General features: G+C 40.6%; 1 protein-coding gene and 1 pseudogene across 11 annotated transcripts in view; one reads left to right on the forward strand and one right to left on the reverse strand.

Moving 5' to 3' along the window:
• The window catches only part of TMEM117 (transmembrane protein 117), a 261,297-nt gene that overhangs the window by 18,863 nt on the left and 223,047 nt on the right, over nt 1-19,387 (forward strand). For all 10 annotated transcript variants that reach the window (XR_013231156.1, XM_077338614.1, XM_077338615.1 and 7 more), the window contains one exon: nt 15,746-15,878. Coding sequence is in view for 9 of the 10 variants with exons in the window: in XM_077338614.1 (XP_077194729.1) it covers nt 15,746-15,878 (133 nt within the window). In the remaining variant the exon portion in view is untranslated. The remainder of the gene's footprint in view (nt 1-15,745; nt 15,879-19,387) is intronic.
• Nucleotides 6,116-10,090, reverse strand: LOC143838814 (P2Y purinoceptor 1-like; annotated as a pseudogene). The gene is made up of 2 exons (XR_013231465.1): nt 9,990-10,090; nt 6,116-7,467 (listed from the first exon to the last, which is right to left on the reverse strand). The product of XR_013231465.1 is annotated as a P2Y purinoceptor 1-like (transcript).

Below are 19,387 nucleotides of genomic sequence, written 5' to 3' on the forward strand. Positions count from 1 at the left end.
AAAACTTACTTCAATAGTCAACAGAGAACTGTTGGAAGAATACCAAGAACAATGGCATTTCTACATGAACTATCTTCTCACGTGACCTCTAAAGAAATTATCCAGGCTCAGAGAGGGGGAGGGATGGAGGAATATGTTATTTTCTGTAACTGTTACTATTATTTTTAATTGCTAAAATGAATAAACATAAAATTTAAAAAAAATCTAAACAACATTGACAGGGCCCCCAAACCTCCCTCCCTTGAACCCATACATTGAGCAACCATGGGTCTGTTAGATTTACTGTTTATTGTTTGAATGTTATTTTCTCTGTTTATTGCTATTACTTATTACTGTTACCTTTATTCGATATAGTCATGGAGTTCAATGTACCGTTCTTTGTTTCTTTTCCATGTGAACCACCTTGAACCCTAGGGGAGGGCAGTATACCAATATAATAAACAAATAAACTAATTCGACTCTTGTTCCACTGCAAAATGAATGTTATAATAGCATATAAAATTTGAGACTTATGAAATTTAAAAGTAATAAATGAATTTTCTACAAGTAGTGTGATCAGATGTCTTAGCTCAGAAATTACTGGTTCAGTGGCATAGCCCTGTGGTGAGGATGTACAAATCTTTTCTTGTTGAGCTGGCACTTTCCAGAGACAAAGGAATCCGAGTGGCAGCATACAAGAGAGCTGCTCTGCAATGCTGGATTGCAGTTTTTCCCCCACCTCCTTTCTCCTTATTATAGGCAAATCCTGTGTAGACAGAAAGGGGAAAATAAACTCTTGATACTTGAACAGTCAGGAAACTTTTAAAAATTGATTGGGAGTTAAGTGGTTAGTAAGTGTGATTACTTAGTTCAATAATGCAGTCCTAATATTTGTAAAGCTCATGGCCCAGGTATATGAAAAGCTGAAGGGTGACCTCAGCATAGTGTCCATGCTAAAAAACCTCTTTTGTTGCTCCAAAGCAGTTAAATGTTTTACACAATTTTCAAGTTGTTCAAAGAAAATAAACACTGGAAGAAAGGAGTTGCATTTTGCATCCAGTTTGAAATATTCCAGGGCTGGTTACATGACATAATGTCGCTTGATATGAGCTTGTAAAATTTGGTGCAACTGCTGTGTACCTATTATGGAAACACTTCAGTATTATGTCTTTCTGTTCTCTAATCCAAGATCTCTATAACCGTAACCTGCAGAATCAGACTGGTACAGAATATGCAAAGGAAGAGCTTACTTCAGATAGATAGCGGTACTCGTAAGTTAAAGGAATTTTCACTGTCTAGAAAAATTCATTCAATTGTATGTACTTATTTAGGTATTCATATCTTCTCTTTCCAGATGACCCTGACAATAACAACCAAGTTCATGCAGCAAACTTGGATGGCCAAGTGCATTTGGATTTGGGTCTCCCAGATCCTGGTCCAACCACTGCACTATTCCATAAGCATAGGTCAGCCTTTCTCAACTTTTTTACTGTTGAGAAACTGCTGAAACATTCTTCAGGCTTCATGAAACTCCAGAAGTGATTTCATCAGGCCATACCTCCCTGCCACAATCCTGGAAATGACATGTCACCAGAAGTAACCTCACCCAGACACTCCCACTGAATGTAACGTCCTACTCCACCACCTCTGCCCTCCCCCTTAACTCCAGAAGCAGCCCAGCAACCTACTCCATTGATCTGGGAACAGAACTGGGAAAGTTATCTGCCACTCCATCACCCCCTGCCACCCGCACAGTGCAGTTAAGTTAAAATGGGAATCTCTCTAGACTCTAGTCACCACCATGCATGACCAGCTTTTTGGCCATTTTGGGGTGGGTTGGGGTCAACATAACCATATGTGGTCATATTACTGATAACTTTTTAAAAATTTAAAACTATATTAAAATTATTAAATTTCTGCTCAAATTAAGAAACCCTTTCAGGGCAGTTGAAAACCCCAGGATTTCATAAAACCCCTATTGAGAAAGCCTGGCATAGATAGGTTATTTGATCCTGATGCAATTAATTGGTAGTTGCAGTGGGATGAAATGTTTAACCTTTAGAAGGACTGTCATCTGCTAATAATATAAGTTTTGGAGAAACCCATCCACTTTTCCTTTTGAATGTTAGAGTCTATTTTATGTACCTGCATTCTACTGAAGTGTAATTTCCTACATTGTTCTGTTTAACTGGCAGGAGCTTTCAGAGGCCACAAAGCAGGCCTTTTCCAGCTTTACTGTCTGAGATTCTTTGAATTTTAGAATGCCACCTGAATTTTTTTGTATTCAAAGAACATGATGTGAGCTTTTCAGGCCCTTGCCTCAGCTTTGGAGGAACATTACTGAAGACTGGGGAACACAGGAGGAATTCCATCTAGGCTTCTATGCATCAGATAGAAACTAATGCTTGCTCAATGGCTATAGCAGAAAGAAGTAGAAATGGAAGAAAGAGTAAACAAGCTGGAAGGAAGGTTTGCAGTCTGAAGAAATTCTGGGGATAAGTCCCACTGAATGACATACAACATGCTTCTGAGTAAAACTACTTAGGATTATTCCCTCACTGTCTCTTGAATGTCACATAGAACTGGGGGTGAAGTTGTTTATTTCATTCTCATCTTCCCTAGTATTCATTCTTGAACTTTCTTATGGCTGGGTCTTCCTCATCAACTCAGTATTTCTCTCTCTCTCTCATTCTGTTTGACTCTCCAGCTGCCATATGCATACAAAAGTGCATGTTGCAAATATTTGCTCAGAGAGGAAATAATGACCCTCTGCTCTATATACTGTGCCCTTTTTGGGAGACTACTATTTTCTGTTTCCAAAGAGCCAGATTTTAAAAAATTGCTTCATTTATACTCCACCTTTCTCCCAAGTAGGAACCCAAAGCCCCACCCGGTTCTTGCCTCCTTCAAATGAAATGCCATGATCAGCTTGACATTTATGCCATTGTCCACTTTGTGTCTTGAGGCTGACTGTGGCTGCATTATTTGTTCTGTTCTTTTTTAATATTCCAAAAGAACTTGTTTATATTTGCAGCCCAAAGGAACCACTTTCAGCATTCTCTGCTTAATACCAATCCCTTCAGCAGAAAACAGGAAGCTGAAGGCTTTGGAAAAATCAGCATAATTGGAAATACCTGAATTGACAAGCAGCTGCTGATTCTGAATGCAGGCTCATCAGTTTCCGGCTGTGGCCTGAAGCCAATTATTGAATGTTGGCTTGAAAGTAAAACTTGGCACTAGGTACCACCCAGGATGCAAATAGCCTTCTAAAAATAAAAGAGGACGCAGCTCTTCCAGAAACTGCTCTTAATGTTTTTCCATTAAAAATAACAACTAGAAAATGTTCTTGTCCTTTTAGTAAATCAACAGTGTCAGGAGTCTTTACTGCCTGTGCAGGCTTTCTTCCAAAAGAACTGGGAGTTGGCAGGTCCCACTTTTCCAGAAGATACTTGATTGGTGTCAGTTATTGCATTTTGCATTGAACCTCTTAAGAATAAAGCAGTGTATTGAAATGAACATTGGCCTCCCAGCAGACCCTGATATTGCTACTGCACTGTTAACTAACTCAAAATCCTTATCTTGCACTTGAGGACTTCAGCTGAGGGTTGCAACAGAAACAATGAAAGGGAATTTATTACTCTCTTGGAGTCAAGCCAGAAGAAGCAAATTGATGAAGAAACACTAAACGTTGAGAGCAGCTTGGAAAAAATTGAATTTTTAAATATTTATTTAGGAATCTACCCAAATACTATTCAATTTACTGAATTATTTGATTTATTGCCTTAACCTCATTGTGCCCCACCTTTCTCCTCAAAGGGGACTCAAAGCAGCTCACAGGTTAACTTGTACCTTCCAATGTCTTAAGAAGACCAAAGGTTTTTTTATTTGCCATATTTTCAGGTTATGTACATATCTTGCATCATATATTTTAATCTGAGGTGATGTTGACACAAAACAAAAATGGCTGAATTGCCCCGATCCAATTGGTGCTGGAGATCATTCATCAAAGCAGCCAGTACGGTCTCCACCCCATGGCCAGGATGGAAGCCAGACTGGTCCAGGGCTGATGTTTCTTCCAAAAATGCCAGGAGCTGGTCTGCCACGGCCCTTTCAACTACCTTACCCAAGAACATAAGGTGTGATACTGGGTGGTAGCTGGTGGGGTCCCTCGGATCAAGTGATTGTTTTTTCAGCAGAGGTCAAACCACCACCTCTGGTTTAGATACTGGTTTAGAGGCAATGGTGCAAAGCTCTGAGGTGGTAGAATACAGCATTTGAGGTTTACAGTTGTGACTCCTGCCACAAAACTATTAAATAAAAAATTAGCACAGCAGGAAGAAAATGACTGCCCAAATTTGATTCTACAGCTTGTGAATTGACTGCCAAGAAAATCACGAGTAAGTTGAATGTTCAGAAAAGCGCTAGCCCAGCGGTTCTCAACCTTTTCTTTGCTGCGATCCCAACTTTGGTGGCAGTTGGTGCAGTGGCAACAATGTGCGCACATGGATGGTATGCGCACAACAATTGAGGCAGCGTGGAGGTGGCCATTGCCATGGCTCTGCCGGCTGCCGCCACTGCAGCGGTGGGCAATGTGGCAACCCCAGGGAAGGGGCCTAGCAACCCCAAATGGAGTTGCGACCCCAAGGTTGAGAACTGCTGCGCTAGTAAGTGATTCATTTCCAGGCAAAATAACTTTATTTTCGTCCTTTTTCACTCTACATACCTGGCAGAATTTCTTAAGAATGGGCCTTTTTTTCCTTCTGTACTACCCATGATGTTTCTTTCTTTACCCAAAGTGAGGAAAGTTGTCTCTTCTGATTGTGCTAGAAACATATACTTCTGAAGCTATATAACTCAATTGTACCCAGAAGTATGAAGAACCAAACTTTTGTCAAATTATTGTGTTTCAGCATTAATGGCAGCCTTTATGAGCCAGAATAAAGTCATTGGTACTTGGGAGATGTCACTATTACAGAACAATCACCATGATAATATTGAGTGTACAGCAGTTTTTCATATTGGACATCTTGAGTCATGACACTCTCCCAGACTCTTCTTGGCTCATATAATTTCATAAATATCGGTAAAGATATTCCTAAACTGATAGGATATAATATTTATGCAACTTCCATCTGATAATCTCTGAAGAATGTTTAATATTGAAGAATATTTCAGGACATAATTTGCTGGCCTCCTGGATTTCAAGCCTCAGATGTTCTTTCACACCAGACCAAAAGAAAATCTATTTTGATCCAGTTCAAGGAAGGAATGATGGAGTGGCTACAGGTAGAATATCCATCTGTACTTTCCTCCTGCTGCCAACCCACAGTTCCATTTTCAAACTGGATCAAAAGAATTTTCCTTTTGGCCTGTTTTGCAGGCGAAGGTTCAGTAGGCCTCTGAGCTATGTCCAGAAGAAACACAACATTATGTAGATGCTCCAGTTTAAATCAGGAACTTCCAATGCTCTCTGTGTGTGTGTGTGGTGGGGGAGTTCCTGTATGAAAGCAGCTTGAAGGGAGAAAGCCAAGCTTTGCATTTCTTCCATCCTTTGGTCCTCTACCATGCAGTCCTAAGCAGAGTTTCATCGTTGTGAATCCAGTGAAATAATTATGTGGAAGCCATCTAATACACTGTCAGTCATTGAAGCAAAATTGCTGTTTCTGTAACTGTTTATAGAATCAAATGAAAATACCGTGGGCTCTTTGAAAGAGCTTTGCGTAGTCAATTTGGTTCTGATAAATAAATTACTTTTTATAGCGAGCAAGGGAAAACCATGGCAACTCTATGTGAGCCATCCTGTACAAACATTAAAAGTTGTTTCTGTCAACAAGGCCTTCTGTTAGTGCTTTAAATATAGCTACTGATCACAGTTGTTTTTATAATAATTAACAAAATCAGCCTCAGAAGGGTCATGGACATCTTCTGTATTAACAAGGATACTTCTAAGATCTTTTATGGTTCTGTCTTGTCAGCTGTTTCTAAAAGTCAGGGCACATTTGACAGAAGTCTCTGGTGGCTCAATCATAGTAAAGTTATTTCAGCCATGTGGGAACTTCTGTTTCTGCTTTCCTGAGCCTGGGCCTTCAAAGTAACTTTCGAAAAGACCAAAAGACAATCTTTGTTGCAGATAAAGAACAGGCAAATGTGGACTTCCACAGGCATGCATGCAAGACTGGAGAACTACACACAACATACATAAACTCAGCTCTGTTTTGGTGTCTATAGCAGTTGATTCAATTATATGAAACAGTGATCTTGTCAGAGACACAAGATCGATTGAACCAGCATCTTTCTGAGAGCTGAGAGTACCCTTTGAGCGTCATAGAGAATTGGATAAGAGATCCTACTTGAGACCAAATAGAAAGAGTTCTGCAGTTCTTGAAAAATTGACTTGATACACCAACAGGAACCCCTGCCTATCATGAAGCATCCACCTCTGTCTGCCTATCTCACAATTCAACAACAGTATCCCTAATTTTGTGTGATGGACAGCAGTGGTACCTATGCTTTGAAGAGCATTGTATTATTTTAAACTTCTTCTGGAATTTCTTACTTGCAAACATAATTTTTTGGAGGTCTATGCAGCTACTAATGCCACAAATTATTTCTGTGAATTCGTAAACTATAATTATTAGACTTATGTTATCCAAGTTGAGTTGGTAATGCAGTCTATAAATTAGTACGGCCATCATCATGACATGGTAGGGAATAAATCCCAAAGCAAAACAATCATTGCAACTTAAATCAACATCAAGGGTTTTACAGTTTGGCGTCTTCTCTGTTGGCGGCTCTTCATTTGCCATAATGCTTTCAGGGTCAATTCATAGTATGTAAAGATTAACTATAATTGGAATAAGGAATCCAAATAAAACTCTTGAAATTGAGAAAGGAATTATGAAATATAGAGGTTCTTCAAAGTATACAGGTTCTCCAGTATTTTCCAGGCTAGTTGCAACATCTCTGTTTGTGGTCCACAAAGAAATAGTAAAAATTGTGAATTGATTTGATAAAGATGAAGATCTATATGGCAATGGTGCAAAATATTGCCTTGTCTTTATTCCACCTTTTCAATGAGCAAATAGGATGAATAGCTCCTATGTACCAGTCAAAACTGATCAGTGTGAGAAAATATATGCTGACGTAGATGTTAATGTCAAAGAATATTTTTTAAATTGGCAGAATATAGGGATAAAGTAGAATTGTTTGTGTATATGGTAGTAGACAGAGAAAGGAATCAAGAGAACCCAACTGAAATCACACAATGCCAGGTTGAACAAAAATACAGTGCTACTGGTCCATGATTTCATGGTGTATGTATAATATAACAGTGTCAATGTATTCCCCCCAAATCCTATTAGCAGTGCAATTGCAAAATAGCAATTGCAAAATAGTGCAATTGCAAAATAGCAATACCATTCTAGTCCACTGTAAGAGCTACAGAAGAAAACATCACAAGTAGCATTGACATCTTTCCATGGACTTTGCCTAAAACATGAAAAAGAAGAAAAGAAATCATGATACTGATCAAAACCTGAGATCTCAGTGAGCAAAGGTTCATAATATAGGATTAGTTAACTGTATGAATTTAACCAATACTTATTCTGTGTGCCCCATTCAGCTTGTGACTACTTTGAGCATAGTAAGAACTGTGAGATCTATTGGTAGTGGGGACTAAATAGGATTTCCACATTCAAAGGCAAAATACCAGTGAGGGAAGCCTCAACCTCTGTATTCTGTGGCCTTGCTTGCATTTGATTGGCAACTGTGGGAAATGGGATGCTGGACAATTGGTCTGATCCAGCAAGTCTCTTCTGCCTACTTCAAAACTGACTGTAGTACATATCACTTTTGTCGAACAATTTGTATGATCTTTCTAATGAGATTGTACTTTGCTATAGATTGATAATTCTGTGGTGGCATGTAAGCAACACACTACTTTGCAAGGTTATTGACAACAAGACTTGCCACAAGTTGGCAGGAATAGTGCATTTAAAGCAGCTCTCACAAGTCTGGAATTTAACTGCTTCCTTACAGTGCCTATAAAAGTTAAACTTGCTTCCAACTAATGCAAGATCTGGACTTCAAGCAAAGCATGTAGTACCAAGTTCTCTATCTGTACTGTTTCATACTTCATGTGACGTTCTGCATGTTTAAATGTTTCACCATATCAGAATCCCATTCATGGAGTAAGTAATTTCTCATAGAGAGGGTTATAACCAGCCTTCTCCTGTAGCACAGCGGTCCCCAACCCCCGGTCCAGAAACCAGTACCGGTCTGTGGATCAGTCGGGGGACCAGTCCTCTTCCTCTGCGCCAGCCCCTGCCTCAGGGGCTGCCTTGCCACTCTGCCGCTGGCTCACCTTTGGTGCTCTCCAGTGGCCGCCATGGCTGGGGCTTCCCCTTGGCGTGGCACTCGGCATGTGCAGCTGCTGCTGTCAACGCCCCCTAGCAGGCGGTGGGAAGTCAGGTGCTCCAAGGAAAAGCAAGTGGAGCAGTGGCTCAGGCTGGCGCTTAATCGTTTACACACTCTTCAAGTAACCCCCCCCCATGGGTGCAATTTCTGGCCGAAATTATGGGCAGTGTCGAACAGGGGGTTGTATTGTGCTTAGGAAGTTTAAAGACAATTGCAGAAGGGAGCTTTGTTTTACTGTTAAGTACTTCTGAATTGTTTGTGGAGGGACTTCAGCCAGAGAAGCCTGACTTATTTGTTGCTTTTGCCGGTTTAAGGGGCAAAAAATGGCGATCGTGTCTCCGGAAGCTTGGGGGCGGGAGCTAGGGAGGGACATCCTTTCTACCGCTATTTTGAGAATGCACATGTCTTTCGCTGATGTGTTGCGGCTTGTGCTCAGAAGTATAGTGGTTTTTTGAGGGGGAATCCACTTTTCTGGATTTCCCCCTAAGTGCTATAAAATTCCGATTGTTGCTGGACTTTGGCGGGAGTTTTGCGGTTTGTTTATGACGTTATGTGGAACATTAAATTAACAGCGTTTACAAAAGGTAAGACTTCGGCTACATTTAAGTTATGAGGAATGGACCTCAGTGTTCTATTGATGGAAAATGATTTCCAATAATGGAGAAAGTCTTTCTTTGTTGAAGGAACACTTAAAGGAAGATGTAGGATACAGCTTAGCCAGTGACAGTTGTAGAATCCAAGCCAGTATATTTAAAGATTTAAAATGCCTTTTTGGATACTGGATCTTTTACCTGTGTTTAGTTGCATGAATTCTTTAAGACTCAGACTTTCTCCCACTAATTGGATCTTTGTATGACAATGAACTGCAAGGAAGCCTTTGCTTGAGGTTGCATTCTTGGAACAATTAGTATAGCAGTGTTCTTATTTAGCTTGATTTTGTTCTTGTGGATGTTTCTCTTTTGATCTCAGAATTTGTCCTTTTTAAAATTATATGCATCTGATAAAACAGGATCTGGCTCAAAAAAGCTTGTGCCACACATTGTCCTTAAGAGGCCTGTTTTTGGTGCAACAGACTAACATGGTAACTTCTGTATAATATGATGGATATCAACTCTCCGCTGTAATCCTTTAAGCTTTGACACATTATGCATTTATAAAAATAGAAATAGCTTTTATATCTCCCAGGACATGGTTGCTGATAAGAATCTTGTACCACAAATTGTCTTTTAGCAATTCCAAAGCAAATCGTCTTTTTAACAAATGCACCATTAGCTGTCTGGTTAAATATAATGAGCAAAGAAGGGAGAAATTGTATTATTTCACACATGTGATTTAATATAATCAATTTAAAATATACTGCTAATGATAAAGTCAAAGAGCTTTTCCGAAATATTTCCTGAGCAGAAGTATGCTATTTAAGCTATATAAGAATTTTCTGAACCAGACAGTGGATATCATGACAATATGTATTTCTCAGTTATTCACCGGTTAAACCTATGGATTTTTTTTACATTACCTTTCTATGATGGCTAGACCTGTTCAACACAAAAATAGGAATAAAAATTGTTTTAGATAACAGAATGCATCTTCCTTACCTTGTTTTAAATATGCTGGAATTCTCTGTAGCGCAGGACTGTGAATGCCTAAACGTTTTAAAAACTTTCCAGAAATCTGCAGTCTTGTCAAAATGCAACATTTCCCCCTTAAATGTAGCTTGGTGGTTCCAGCAACAAGCCACGTATACTGTGTATGAAAGCACTGTGTTGCTAACAGCAAGAGTTTGCCCCCACTTTGTTTGACTTCTAGGTCCACGCTCCTTCTCACAAACAAACTCTACTTCCTTTTCTGCTTCAGCACATTTTACAATAGCATATTGAAAGGGCTTTTCTTTTTAAATTGCCTCTCGTGTTCAAAGAGGTTTTCATGGGAAAAAATAGAACAGTTAATCAAATCAGTTCATGTTATGTATATTAAAGGGAGGATTTCAGAAACTCCAGGAAGGGAATATGATTCAAGCAGTAGTTGGGAGTCTTACTGTACTGGATGACACTTTTGGCAGTGGGGGTGAAGGAGGGGTAGTTCCGATGTATAACTTGTTTAGATGCTCACTTTGGTTAGGGAGTGAGGGATGGCAAGCCAAGATCCACATCTGCATCTCCAAGGGTAGCTCAGCAGGTCTGCTCATTCATCCCCTCCCTTTTTGCTTTGGGGCTGGCAATTGGAGTGCCAGAGAGTGCTTCTTGGACGGGCAGACTCAGCCTGGAGGTCTTTGCTTGGTTAAAAGGAAACAAAGCATTTTTTGAATGTTGGAATTACTTTTTAGAATATGAGAAAAAAACATTAACTGTTATTTTCTATTGTCTATGTTGATATAAAACGATGTTAACTTAGTTTGCCAAAGGTAAAACCCTATAAGGTTTGAGGCAGGGTATGTATTATTACCAACTTGAACTGTTACCTCTTTTTCTTTTCCCCATTTCTACTGTCTAGTTTTAGAAAATCCAATAAATTAAAAACAAACAAACAATGTAGGTGGTTTAGTTTTTGGTTCTATATTTTAAGATTTAGGAGAGAAATTGTCTTCAAAATCCACTTGTAAATGGGGACTTCACACTAGAAGGCTATTAGATTTTACAAGCTAGTTCTCTTTATGCTTTTGCCTTTGATTGCAGGTACTTGGATACATATGAGCAGACTGTCTGCAGTTAGCCCCCCCCCCCAGTACTTTAGAAACTGGATCTCTTAAAAGCTAGTGTTTCTGATCAATTGTATGGTTTTGAAATGGCTGTGACCTCTGCCAAATTGCAAGCATCAGGGCATAAATCTGAGCTAGATGATATAGTGATCGCATATATTTCCCTATTATTTTTTTAATACAGCAGAAATATATACCAAAGACGTTAGGTTGAAATCAATGTACATTGTTGTTTTTCAGATATTTGATAGGGAGGTATCCTTCATGAGACACATGAAAGAAATTATTTGGAATTATTGGGGCCTTTTCGCACAGGGATCTTTGTTGCAAATTGTTTGCGGAATGAAAAATCACCATTTAAAATAGTGGAATTCGTCGTTATGCATACCTGCCTTTGTAGTGGAATCAGTTGCGTTTTTTAGCGTTTCCCACAGGCTTCCGGTCTCGGCAGAAATCGCTAGAAAGGAAGCGTTATTGCCAAGCTCGTCCCGCCCCTGGCCGTCAAGCAGCCAATGGGCAGCCGTTAGCATGCCCCCAAACAGCCCCTTTCCCTTTAAGAAAGGTTTTTTTAAAAAAAAAACGACCCATAGCAACGAATCTAGGTAGATTCGTTGCTACGGAGAGACCCATCCAGCTGCCTAATGTGAGCTGTCGCTTGATTGTATGATCGTTTGCACGCTGCCTCGAGTGATAAAAAAAAAATCCCCCCCCCTCTCACGGGCCCGATTTTCGGCTGAATTAATGTGTAAAAAATAAAGGGACTTTATTTCAGCAAACGGGCTTTTCAGTGGTTTGTGCTTAGTGACTAAAGGTGAAGGACTGAAGCCAGGGAAGCCTCTAAACAGAAAGAGGCTCGCCGGTGCGTTTATCCCCGCTCGCTCGGAGAAAAAAAAATGGCGATCGCTTCGCCGGAAGTTTGGAGGAGAGAGCCAGGGGGAGGGACTTTGAAGAACCAGCAACAATGGTAACGCACAGGTCTTTAGCGCTACTGTTGCAGATTGGTTGCAGGAGTGTATCGCTATCCGGAGGGTGAATCCACTTTTCTGGATTCCCCTGAAAGCGCCACAACGAAGCGCTTTTTGCTGATTGGTTTCAGGATTGTTGCAGATTGTCTACGACGTCGTGGGTTATGGCAAATTAGTAGCATTTCCAAATAGCAACCATTGTGCTACTTTGAAGCCATGCGAAATGGCCCTTGGAATTTTTAATGGTATTGAAGTTGTCTTCCAGTTTTTCAAATAGAACTGCTAATTTTAGTATTCAGCATTTAACAGTTTGACAGCCATACTTCTGATCAGTTTAAATTTTAGAATTTGGAAATTTTAAGTTGGATCTAGTTCTGAGATAGTTGCTTGGACTATGCTCAAGATTGAGGCTGGGATCATATTCTTGTTCTCACTGTTGTTAGAAAACTAATATATAACAGGGTCTGAGCCAGATCCTTTCTTCATAAAATGCTAATTCTCTGCCTGCAAGAACTTTGCAGTGAGTGGAGGAGTCCACTATGCCATAAGGTAAATTCAAACTGTATAGCCTTCAGCTATGAACTTTTTCAGCAAAACACCAGGAGAATCAGCAGAATTGTTCTTGGAACAGTAGAAAACGAACTTAAGACCAGTCAAAGGGATGGGTAAATAAACCTGTTTACCTGCAATTTGAAAATCAAGAGTAGGCACCAGACTAAGACACGGAGAAAGTTCTGCATAATTGATTTTATACTAAACTCTGGAAAATCATCACTTACTGAAAATGAACTTGGGAGAACAAAACAAAAAAGACAATGTTGAGTGAGACCTGGGGAATAAAAACACCTGATTAACCCCTAAAGTTCCACTATTATTGCCATGGATGTTGAAGTGGGACTCTCAGCACAACATCTGAGACTGCCCAGGGTGGGATCCTTAAGTATCTCACCACAGCCACTAGTTTTCCATCTCAAGCATTTCTACTCTGCTATAATTGAGCTGATTACAATATGTATTTGTACCTCTACAAGCCTTCTTTACAATACCCTTCCTACCAGCTGGCTGGGTTAAAAAGACTCACGTCTCCATTTCTACTCATGACTGATGAAAGGAGAGTTGACTCTTGATGCCTTATATCCAAAACTTTTGTTGGTTTCTGAGGTGCTACTGGACTCAACTCTATGTCTCCAGTGGCAGGCAATGTACTCAAATTCAGGTCAGATCTGTGAATAGCAAAACACTTGCAGGGGGGAGCAACAGACATTTGAGAGTATACCGCTGTTTGTCTTCTCCAGCTGTCCAGTCCAGGTTGCTGCTGTACTGAGGAGCCAGTGGATGGTCCGTGTTTTCCACTGACTGACCTGGCATTCAGCCATAGGCCTTTCTGTCCTGAAGGCACACTGTTGCTGGGATGGCCTTAAATCTCTACCATTCTTTTTGTTCAGCTGGAGGTGAAGGTTTCTGGAATACTCTGCCAGTCTTTTGTAATCTAATTATGAAAACTGCTAGAATCGGTGGATGCCAGCCCCAGCTGTCTGCACTGATAACAGATATGGCCTTGCATGACTAAAATAGGCAACACTTAGCTTGAATTCAAGCACCTTGGTTTGTGTTGTCTTACATTTGCTTTGCTAATTTGACTCATTAAAATAATTAAATGCTGAGGTATGCACAGCTTCCTAATTGAGTAGTTCAATCAAAGCCAACAGTGTAAACTTCTATACAATTCAGAATTAGTGTTGGGAGAAATTATCCTCTTTTAGGTTATGGAACCTCTGCCATGCAGTTTGAAGCACTGCTCCCACCCCATGTATTGGCCCCTTAGGAAGAAAGGGTATAGTAATTTTTTCACCATTTAAATGTGGGCTGCACTCAGCCTATCTCTTAATTTTCTCTGCCAGATGATAACATTGCAGGACAGCTGTTAGGTTAGGGTAAATTTTATATCAGACCTGGAAATATCATTCAGAGGGAAATAAATCATAGCTTTAACTCATTATAGGACCTTTTAGCCTTTCTGGACAATTCAGAAAAAATATATTGTATATATCTGCTTAGGAAATTAATGTAGCCAGCAGCCACAATTGCTGTCCTGTATGGTGGTATTGCCACAATTAAGGTTAGGTTCTTTTATGTCTCAGAAAGTCGAAGTTCAGCAGATCCTTAAAAGCTGGTGTGACAGATGTGGTATGGTCCTCTTTAGGAATGTAAGCTTTGTTCAATTAAGCAGCATTTCACAATACCAAAAAATCCATCCTTTGAATCTTAAGAAGTTCACAATTCATCTGTCCCACATAGTTTCTGCTATATTTATTATCAGCTCTCCTAGTGGGGAGAAAAAGACGACATGTTAACCTGCCCCAGTGTCAAGCTTGTGCATAGATAATTATCATTAAGGCCCACACTGAAAAAACAGACATTCTGCAAGCACAAATTCACAAGTGACCTTTTGCCAATTTTCCAAGTCCTGAACAACACTTACAGCAGTATAGAAATGGTAAACAACTTACTGTTTCTATGTTCAGTTTTATTTTTCATATATATTCCTAGTCCTATGGTATATATTGCAAAGAAGGGATCAGAGGATCGCTTATTTGACTGTGTTCCACATAAAACTATGTCACACGTGAAAGGTTTAGCCTTTTTGTAAGGTTTGTGTGTGTTTCACACAAGGTGTTTCACATAGATTTTCTCTTGTCATCTTCATGTGTCTGTTTACCTTCAACCTCCATGATAAAATATATGTGGTGGTTAGTATGCTGGACCATGTTTGGGAGACTACAGTTCAGAACCACATTCTTCTGTGAATACCTCACTGTGTGACTTTGGCCTGGTCACACACTTTCCCAGATGTTATTGAAAGAAAAAAGTGGGAAAGGAAGAAGCATGCTAGCTTTCCTGCACAGGATAAGAATGCACTAACTCGATAGATTTCTACAGGGGTTAGAGGGCAAAACCAGTCCTCAACTATCTGAAATCTCATCTAAAAACAACAGAAGCCTACAGCTCAAATCCCCTAACCCTGAGATCTCTAGGGAAATTTCTCATGACTTGGTCAAGATATTAGAGTCACCCCTCCTCCTCTGCCTTTCTTGGCTATCTGGGAGAAAGTACCCAAGGAAGGGAGTGCCAGGACTGCAAGTCCAGTCCCTTTTATAGATCTTTGCCTTTATAAGGTATTTAACTTTACAGAGCCAAGCGCCACATTTATCCAAAAGGAAGATTAACTTGAATGTAAGATGAACCCCCCCCCCCCATGGTGGTTTTTTCTGTTACTGCACATAACTATAATCTGTACAGGAATTTAAGGTAATAGCCTTCCCTCCCTCCATTTTCCTTATTTTTCTTGACTGCAGTGGGTTGGTGTAACTGTGTTTAGGATTACAACATTAGTGCAATCTGGAGATTTATATGTCTTTCTGTATGATACATTCTATAGGAGTTAAACAAGACCATTTAAATGGTATAAGTAATGTAGCATGAATTGTAGTCATGTTTGCCAAGCAATGTGCTGTACTTATTCAATAGCATCGATAGACATGCCCTACAGTGGAACTATTGGCCACCCAACACATTGAAACTACTTATTTTCATGTCTACTGGACCTCAATTAAGTCGTTGGAGTTCATATGAAAATGGAAGTCTAGCAGAAGCAAATAAATACGATCTTACAATTGTCTCCCCATTGCAGGTCAATTGCTTCGACTGAAAATGTTTCGAGAGGATCAGGGGTCATGGATGACAATGTTCTTCAGCACCATCCTCTTCCTCTTCATTTTTTCTCACATCTACAATCTCTGTCTCCTCATGGCAGGCAACATGAGGTAGGAATTATTTTTGTAAATTGTATGTTCTTTATCATATTTTGTTGTACATTGTGATAGGCTGGAGGTACAGTGTGCTTTTATCGGCCCATTCATGGGGGAATGCCTGTGGTTTCAGGCTAGATGGACAGCTATCTGAGGGCCTTATCAGTTGTGGCACCAGAATTGTAGAATTATTTTCCTAACAGCAATTGTTTGTCCACCTCTAGTATTACCTCCCACCAGTGGCTGAAGACTTTTGTTTTGTTTCTCTTACTGATCCTCCATTCTGTACATGTGTGCATATAAAATACATTAAAATTGTTTAAAATATCTTTTTAGTATTTTGCTACATTGGGGGTCCTAATTAGGTAGAAAAATGGGATCAAATGTTTAAAATAAATAATGTATCTTGGGAAGGGAACAGAATATGGGTTCCTGAGAAAATTCTTAAAATAAACAAACTCTTATTGCCAGCAGGGCTTTCCCCCTTATGTGTCAGAAGTCTGTGTGTTTCACGTTCATTAGCAACCATTACTTATACTTCGTGTTCGCTGCTTTCCCAGCCAGTCTTGCTGTTAGCACTGTGTGACTCCTTCTGCCAACAAGCTACCCAGAGGTGACTTCAGATGTACTCTGGTTCTACCTTGTGCAAGAGGGGGTTAAATGGGCTACAAATATGTGAACTTCTTGGAAGTCTGTACATTTTTAGGAGGAAGTGTTTGCAACTTACAGGGTACAGCTATGTCATATAAAAGAAGTGGGAAAATGGCTTTCCCACTGTTGCTGCAGCACCAATTTGGTGCTTTCCCTACATTTTCCTTGCCCCACTTTCCTGCCTTGGCCGTTTTCTTGGCCGGCCCTTTGTATGCTCCCAGACCTGCCAGCTCACGGCAACTCACAGCAATAAAGTAAAAGACATTTAAAATACAAAAAAACCTACCCCCCCTTCACAATACCAACCCCATCCTTCACGCCCCCTGGGCTGCCATATCTCCAGGGATGTTATTCCCGTTGGAAGCTTGGTGGAGGGGCAAGATCTTCCATTCTGTCTGGCCTCTACTGAATACCTCATGGAAGAGCTCCATTGCACAGGCCTTATGGAACTTTGACAGCACCATGAAAGCCCTCAACTCTTCCAGGAGCTTATTCCACCAGCCAGGGGCTAGGGCTGAAAAGACTCTGTCCCTGGTTGAAGCCAGGCAAACACCCCATGGGCCAGGGACCTCTAGCCTGTTGGCAGTTGCAGAGCGCAAAGCCCTGTGTGGGGCATTTTAGAAAAGGAGGGCAGTGTTGTCAGTCACATGGCAAGCCAGAATGTAATGGCTAATGGGGTACAGTGTAGTGGTTGAAATTGGGGAGGGGGGAGTGGTTGAAATTTCCACTTTGCCTCAAAGATCCTGTGTTATGTCAGGCTAGTTGCTTTCTGACTAACTGAGTTTATTAGACTGTTAGGACAAAAAGACAAATAAGGCAGGAAGCAAGAAAAATAGAAATGGGACAGGGGAAGTTCATGTCCTGAACTCCTTGAACTCATGAAACGGTCTTATACCGAGGCCCATTCCTCACCAGGATCAATGTGGCAAATTGGTTTCGGAAAGAAAAAATGCAATTTTAAATAGTGGAATTCGTCATTATGCATACTTGCCTTTGTAGTGGAATCCAGTTGTGCTTCAATCGTTTCCCACAGGTTTCCGGTCTCGGCAAAAATCGCTAGGAAGGAAGCAATATTTGCTGAGCTTTGTCCTGCCCCTGGCCATCAATCAAACAAGCAGCCAACGGGTGGCTGTTATCATGCTCCCGAAAAGCCCCTTTCCCTTTAAGGCAGGTTAAAAAAAAACACGCTGCAACGAATCTGCGTTGATTCGTTGCAACGGAGAGACCCATCTAGCTGGCAGGTGGTGTTTGAGCTGCCGTTTCATCGTTGCCACGCTCCCCCAAGCGGAAAAAAATCCCCCCCCCGTGCATGGGCGCGATTTTTGGCCGAAAATAAAGGGAACCAGCAAACGGGGCTGTGTGGTGCTTGGTGACTTAAAACAGCTCTGTGGAGGGACTGCAGCCAGGGAAGCCTCGCTGGGTGAATGAAGGCTCGTCGGTTCGTTGCTCTCCGCTCGCTCCGAGAAAAAAAAAAAGGAGATCGCTTCACTGGAAGATCAGAGGAGAGAGCCAGGGGGAGGGACTTTGCTGAAACCGCAACAATGGTAATGCACAGAACTTTTTCGCTAGTGTTGCAGATTGGTTGCAAGAGTGTAGTGCTTTCCAGAGGGTGAATCCACTTTTTGGGATTTCCATGGAAGCGCTACAACGAAGCCCTTTTTGCTGATCGGTTTCAGGAGTGTGGCAGATTGTGTACAGCGTTGTGCATAACTGCATTTTAGTAGCGATTACAATTTGCCACATTCCTGCTACAATGAATCTGTGCGGAATGGGCCTGATTATAAGAACCTTGTTCCCTCAAAGTCAGCACTCCAAGGTTGCAGGCAGAGGTCTTTCTCATTACCTATTGCTAAATCTTTTAATTAGGCATACCGGAGATTTAATCCGGGACCTTCTGCATGCCAAGCAGATGCTCTGTCTCTGAGCCATAGCCTGTCCCGTAGAGGAAGGGCAAGTTAAAAATACAAATAGATTTTAATAATCGGTTTGTGAGGTTGGCTGGTTCCCAGTGTATGGATGTCTGCTTTAATTAGGAATATAGAAATAAACCTGATATATTTGATGAGCTTTAAAAATTAAATCTTCAGAGCATCGTAATAACAAAAAGTCCATTGATAAAATTATGTTATAGATAACATTGTTTGGAGGGGAAAAATGTGTCAAGTGGAACAATTTTTCAGACAAGATAACACAAGTAGCTTATCTTAAAGAGTACAAAAAATACAAATTCCGCTCAAAATTCTGACTTCCTTTTCTGGTTTCTTTCAGCAATGAGGTATATTGCTTATGTTCTGTTCCTAATCAGGCCACTAGAGGGCAGCAAAAGGCTTTTATAAGAGTAAATAGACTAGCGTTCATGACTGTCATTCTAAATGGATAGTCCTGTTAGTTTGTAGTGAAATCTAGCATCATTTTAACAGCCTATTTATTCCAGTCTTTGTGAGTCAGAATCACCATGCATGCTGACTCACAAGATTTTATGCTGGGATAAATTCGGTTAGGCTCTAGGGTGCCTCCAGAATCTGGCATGATTTTTATGTTCAGGGTTGTGAGCCTTATGGGCCCATAAAACCTTATGCCACAATAAATTGGTTTTTAAGGTGCCACAAGCTACTTTGCTGTGGTTCCTCCTCCTTCCTGTGGGTCTGCAGAAAAGAAGCTTGTCATAAAAGAATTGACATGGTGGTTCAGGGAATCTAGCCGGAATAAAAGGAGAACAAAATGCTTGTGGTCCTTCATGATCATCTGTGTCAAAGATTTAAAGCAAGGTGTTGCCTGATGTTGTCATAGCAACCCTTTAATGTCTCTTTTGGAATGTGTTTGGATTGTGTTGACACCACTTCCAGATCTCTGTTCCACTTTTTGTTTTTGTT

This window comes from Paroedura picta, chromosome 5 (genome assembly GCF_049243985.1).
Source record: "Paroedura picta isolate Pp20150507F chromosome 5, Ppicta_v3.0, whole genome shotgun sequence".
Lineage (NCBI taxonomy): Eukaryota > Metazoa > Chordata > Lepidosauria > Squamata > Gekkonidae > Paroedura > Paroedura picta.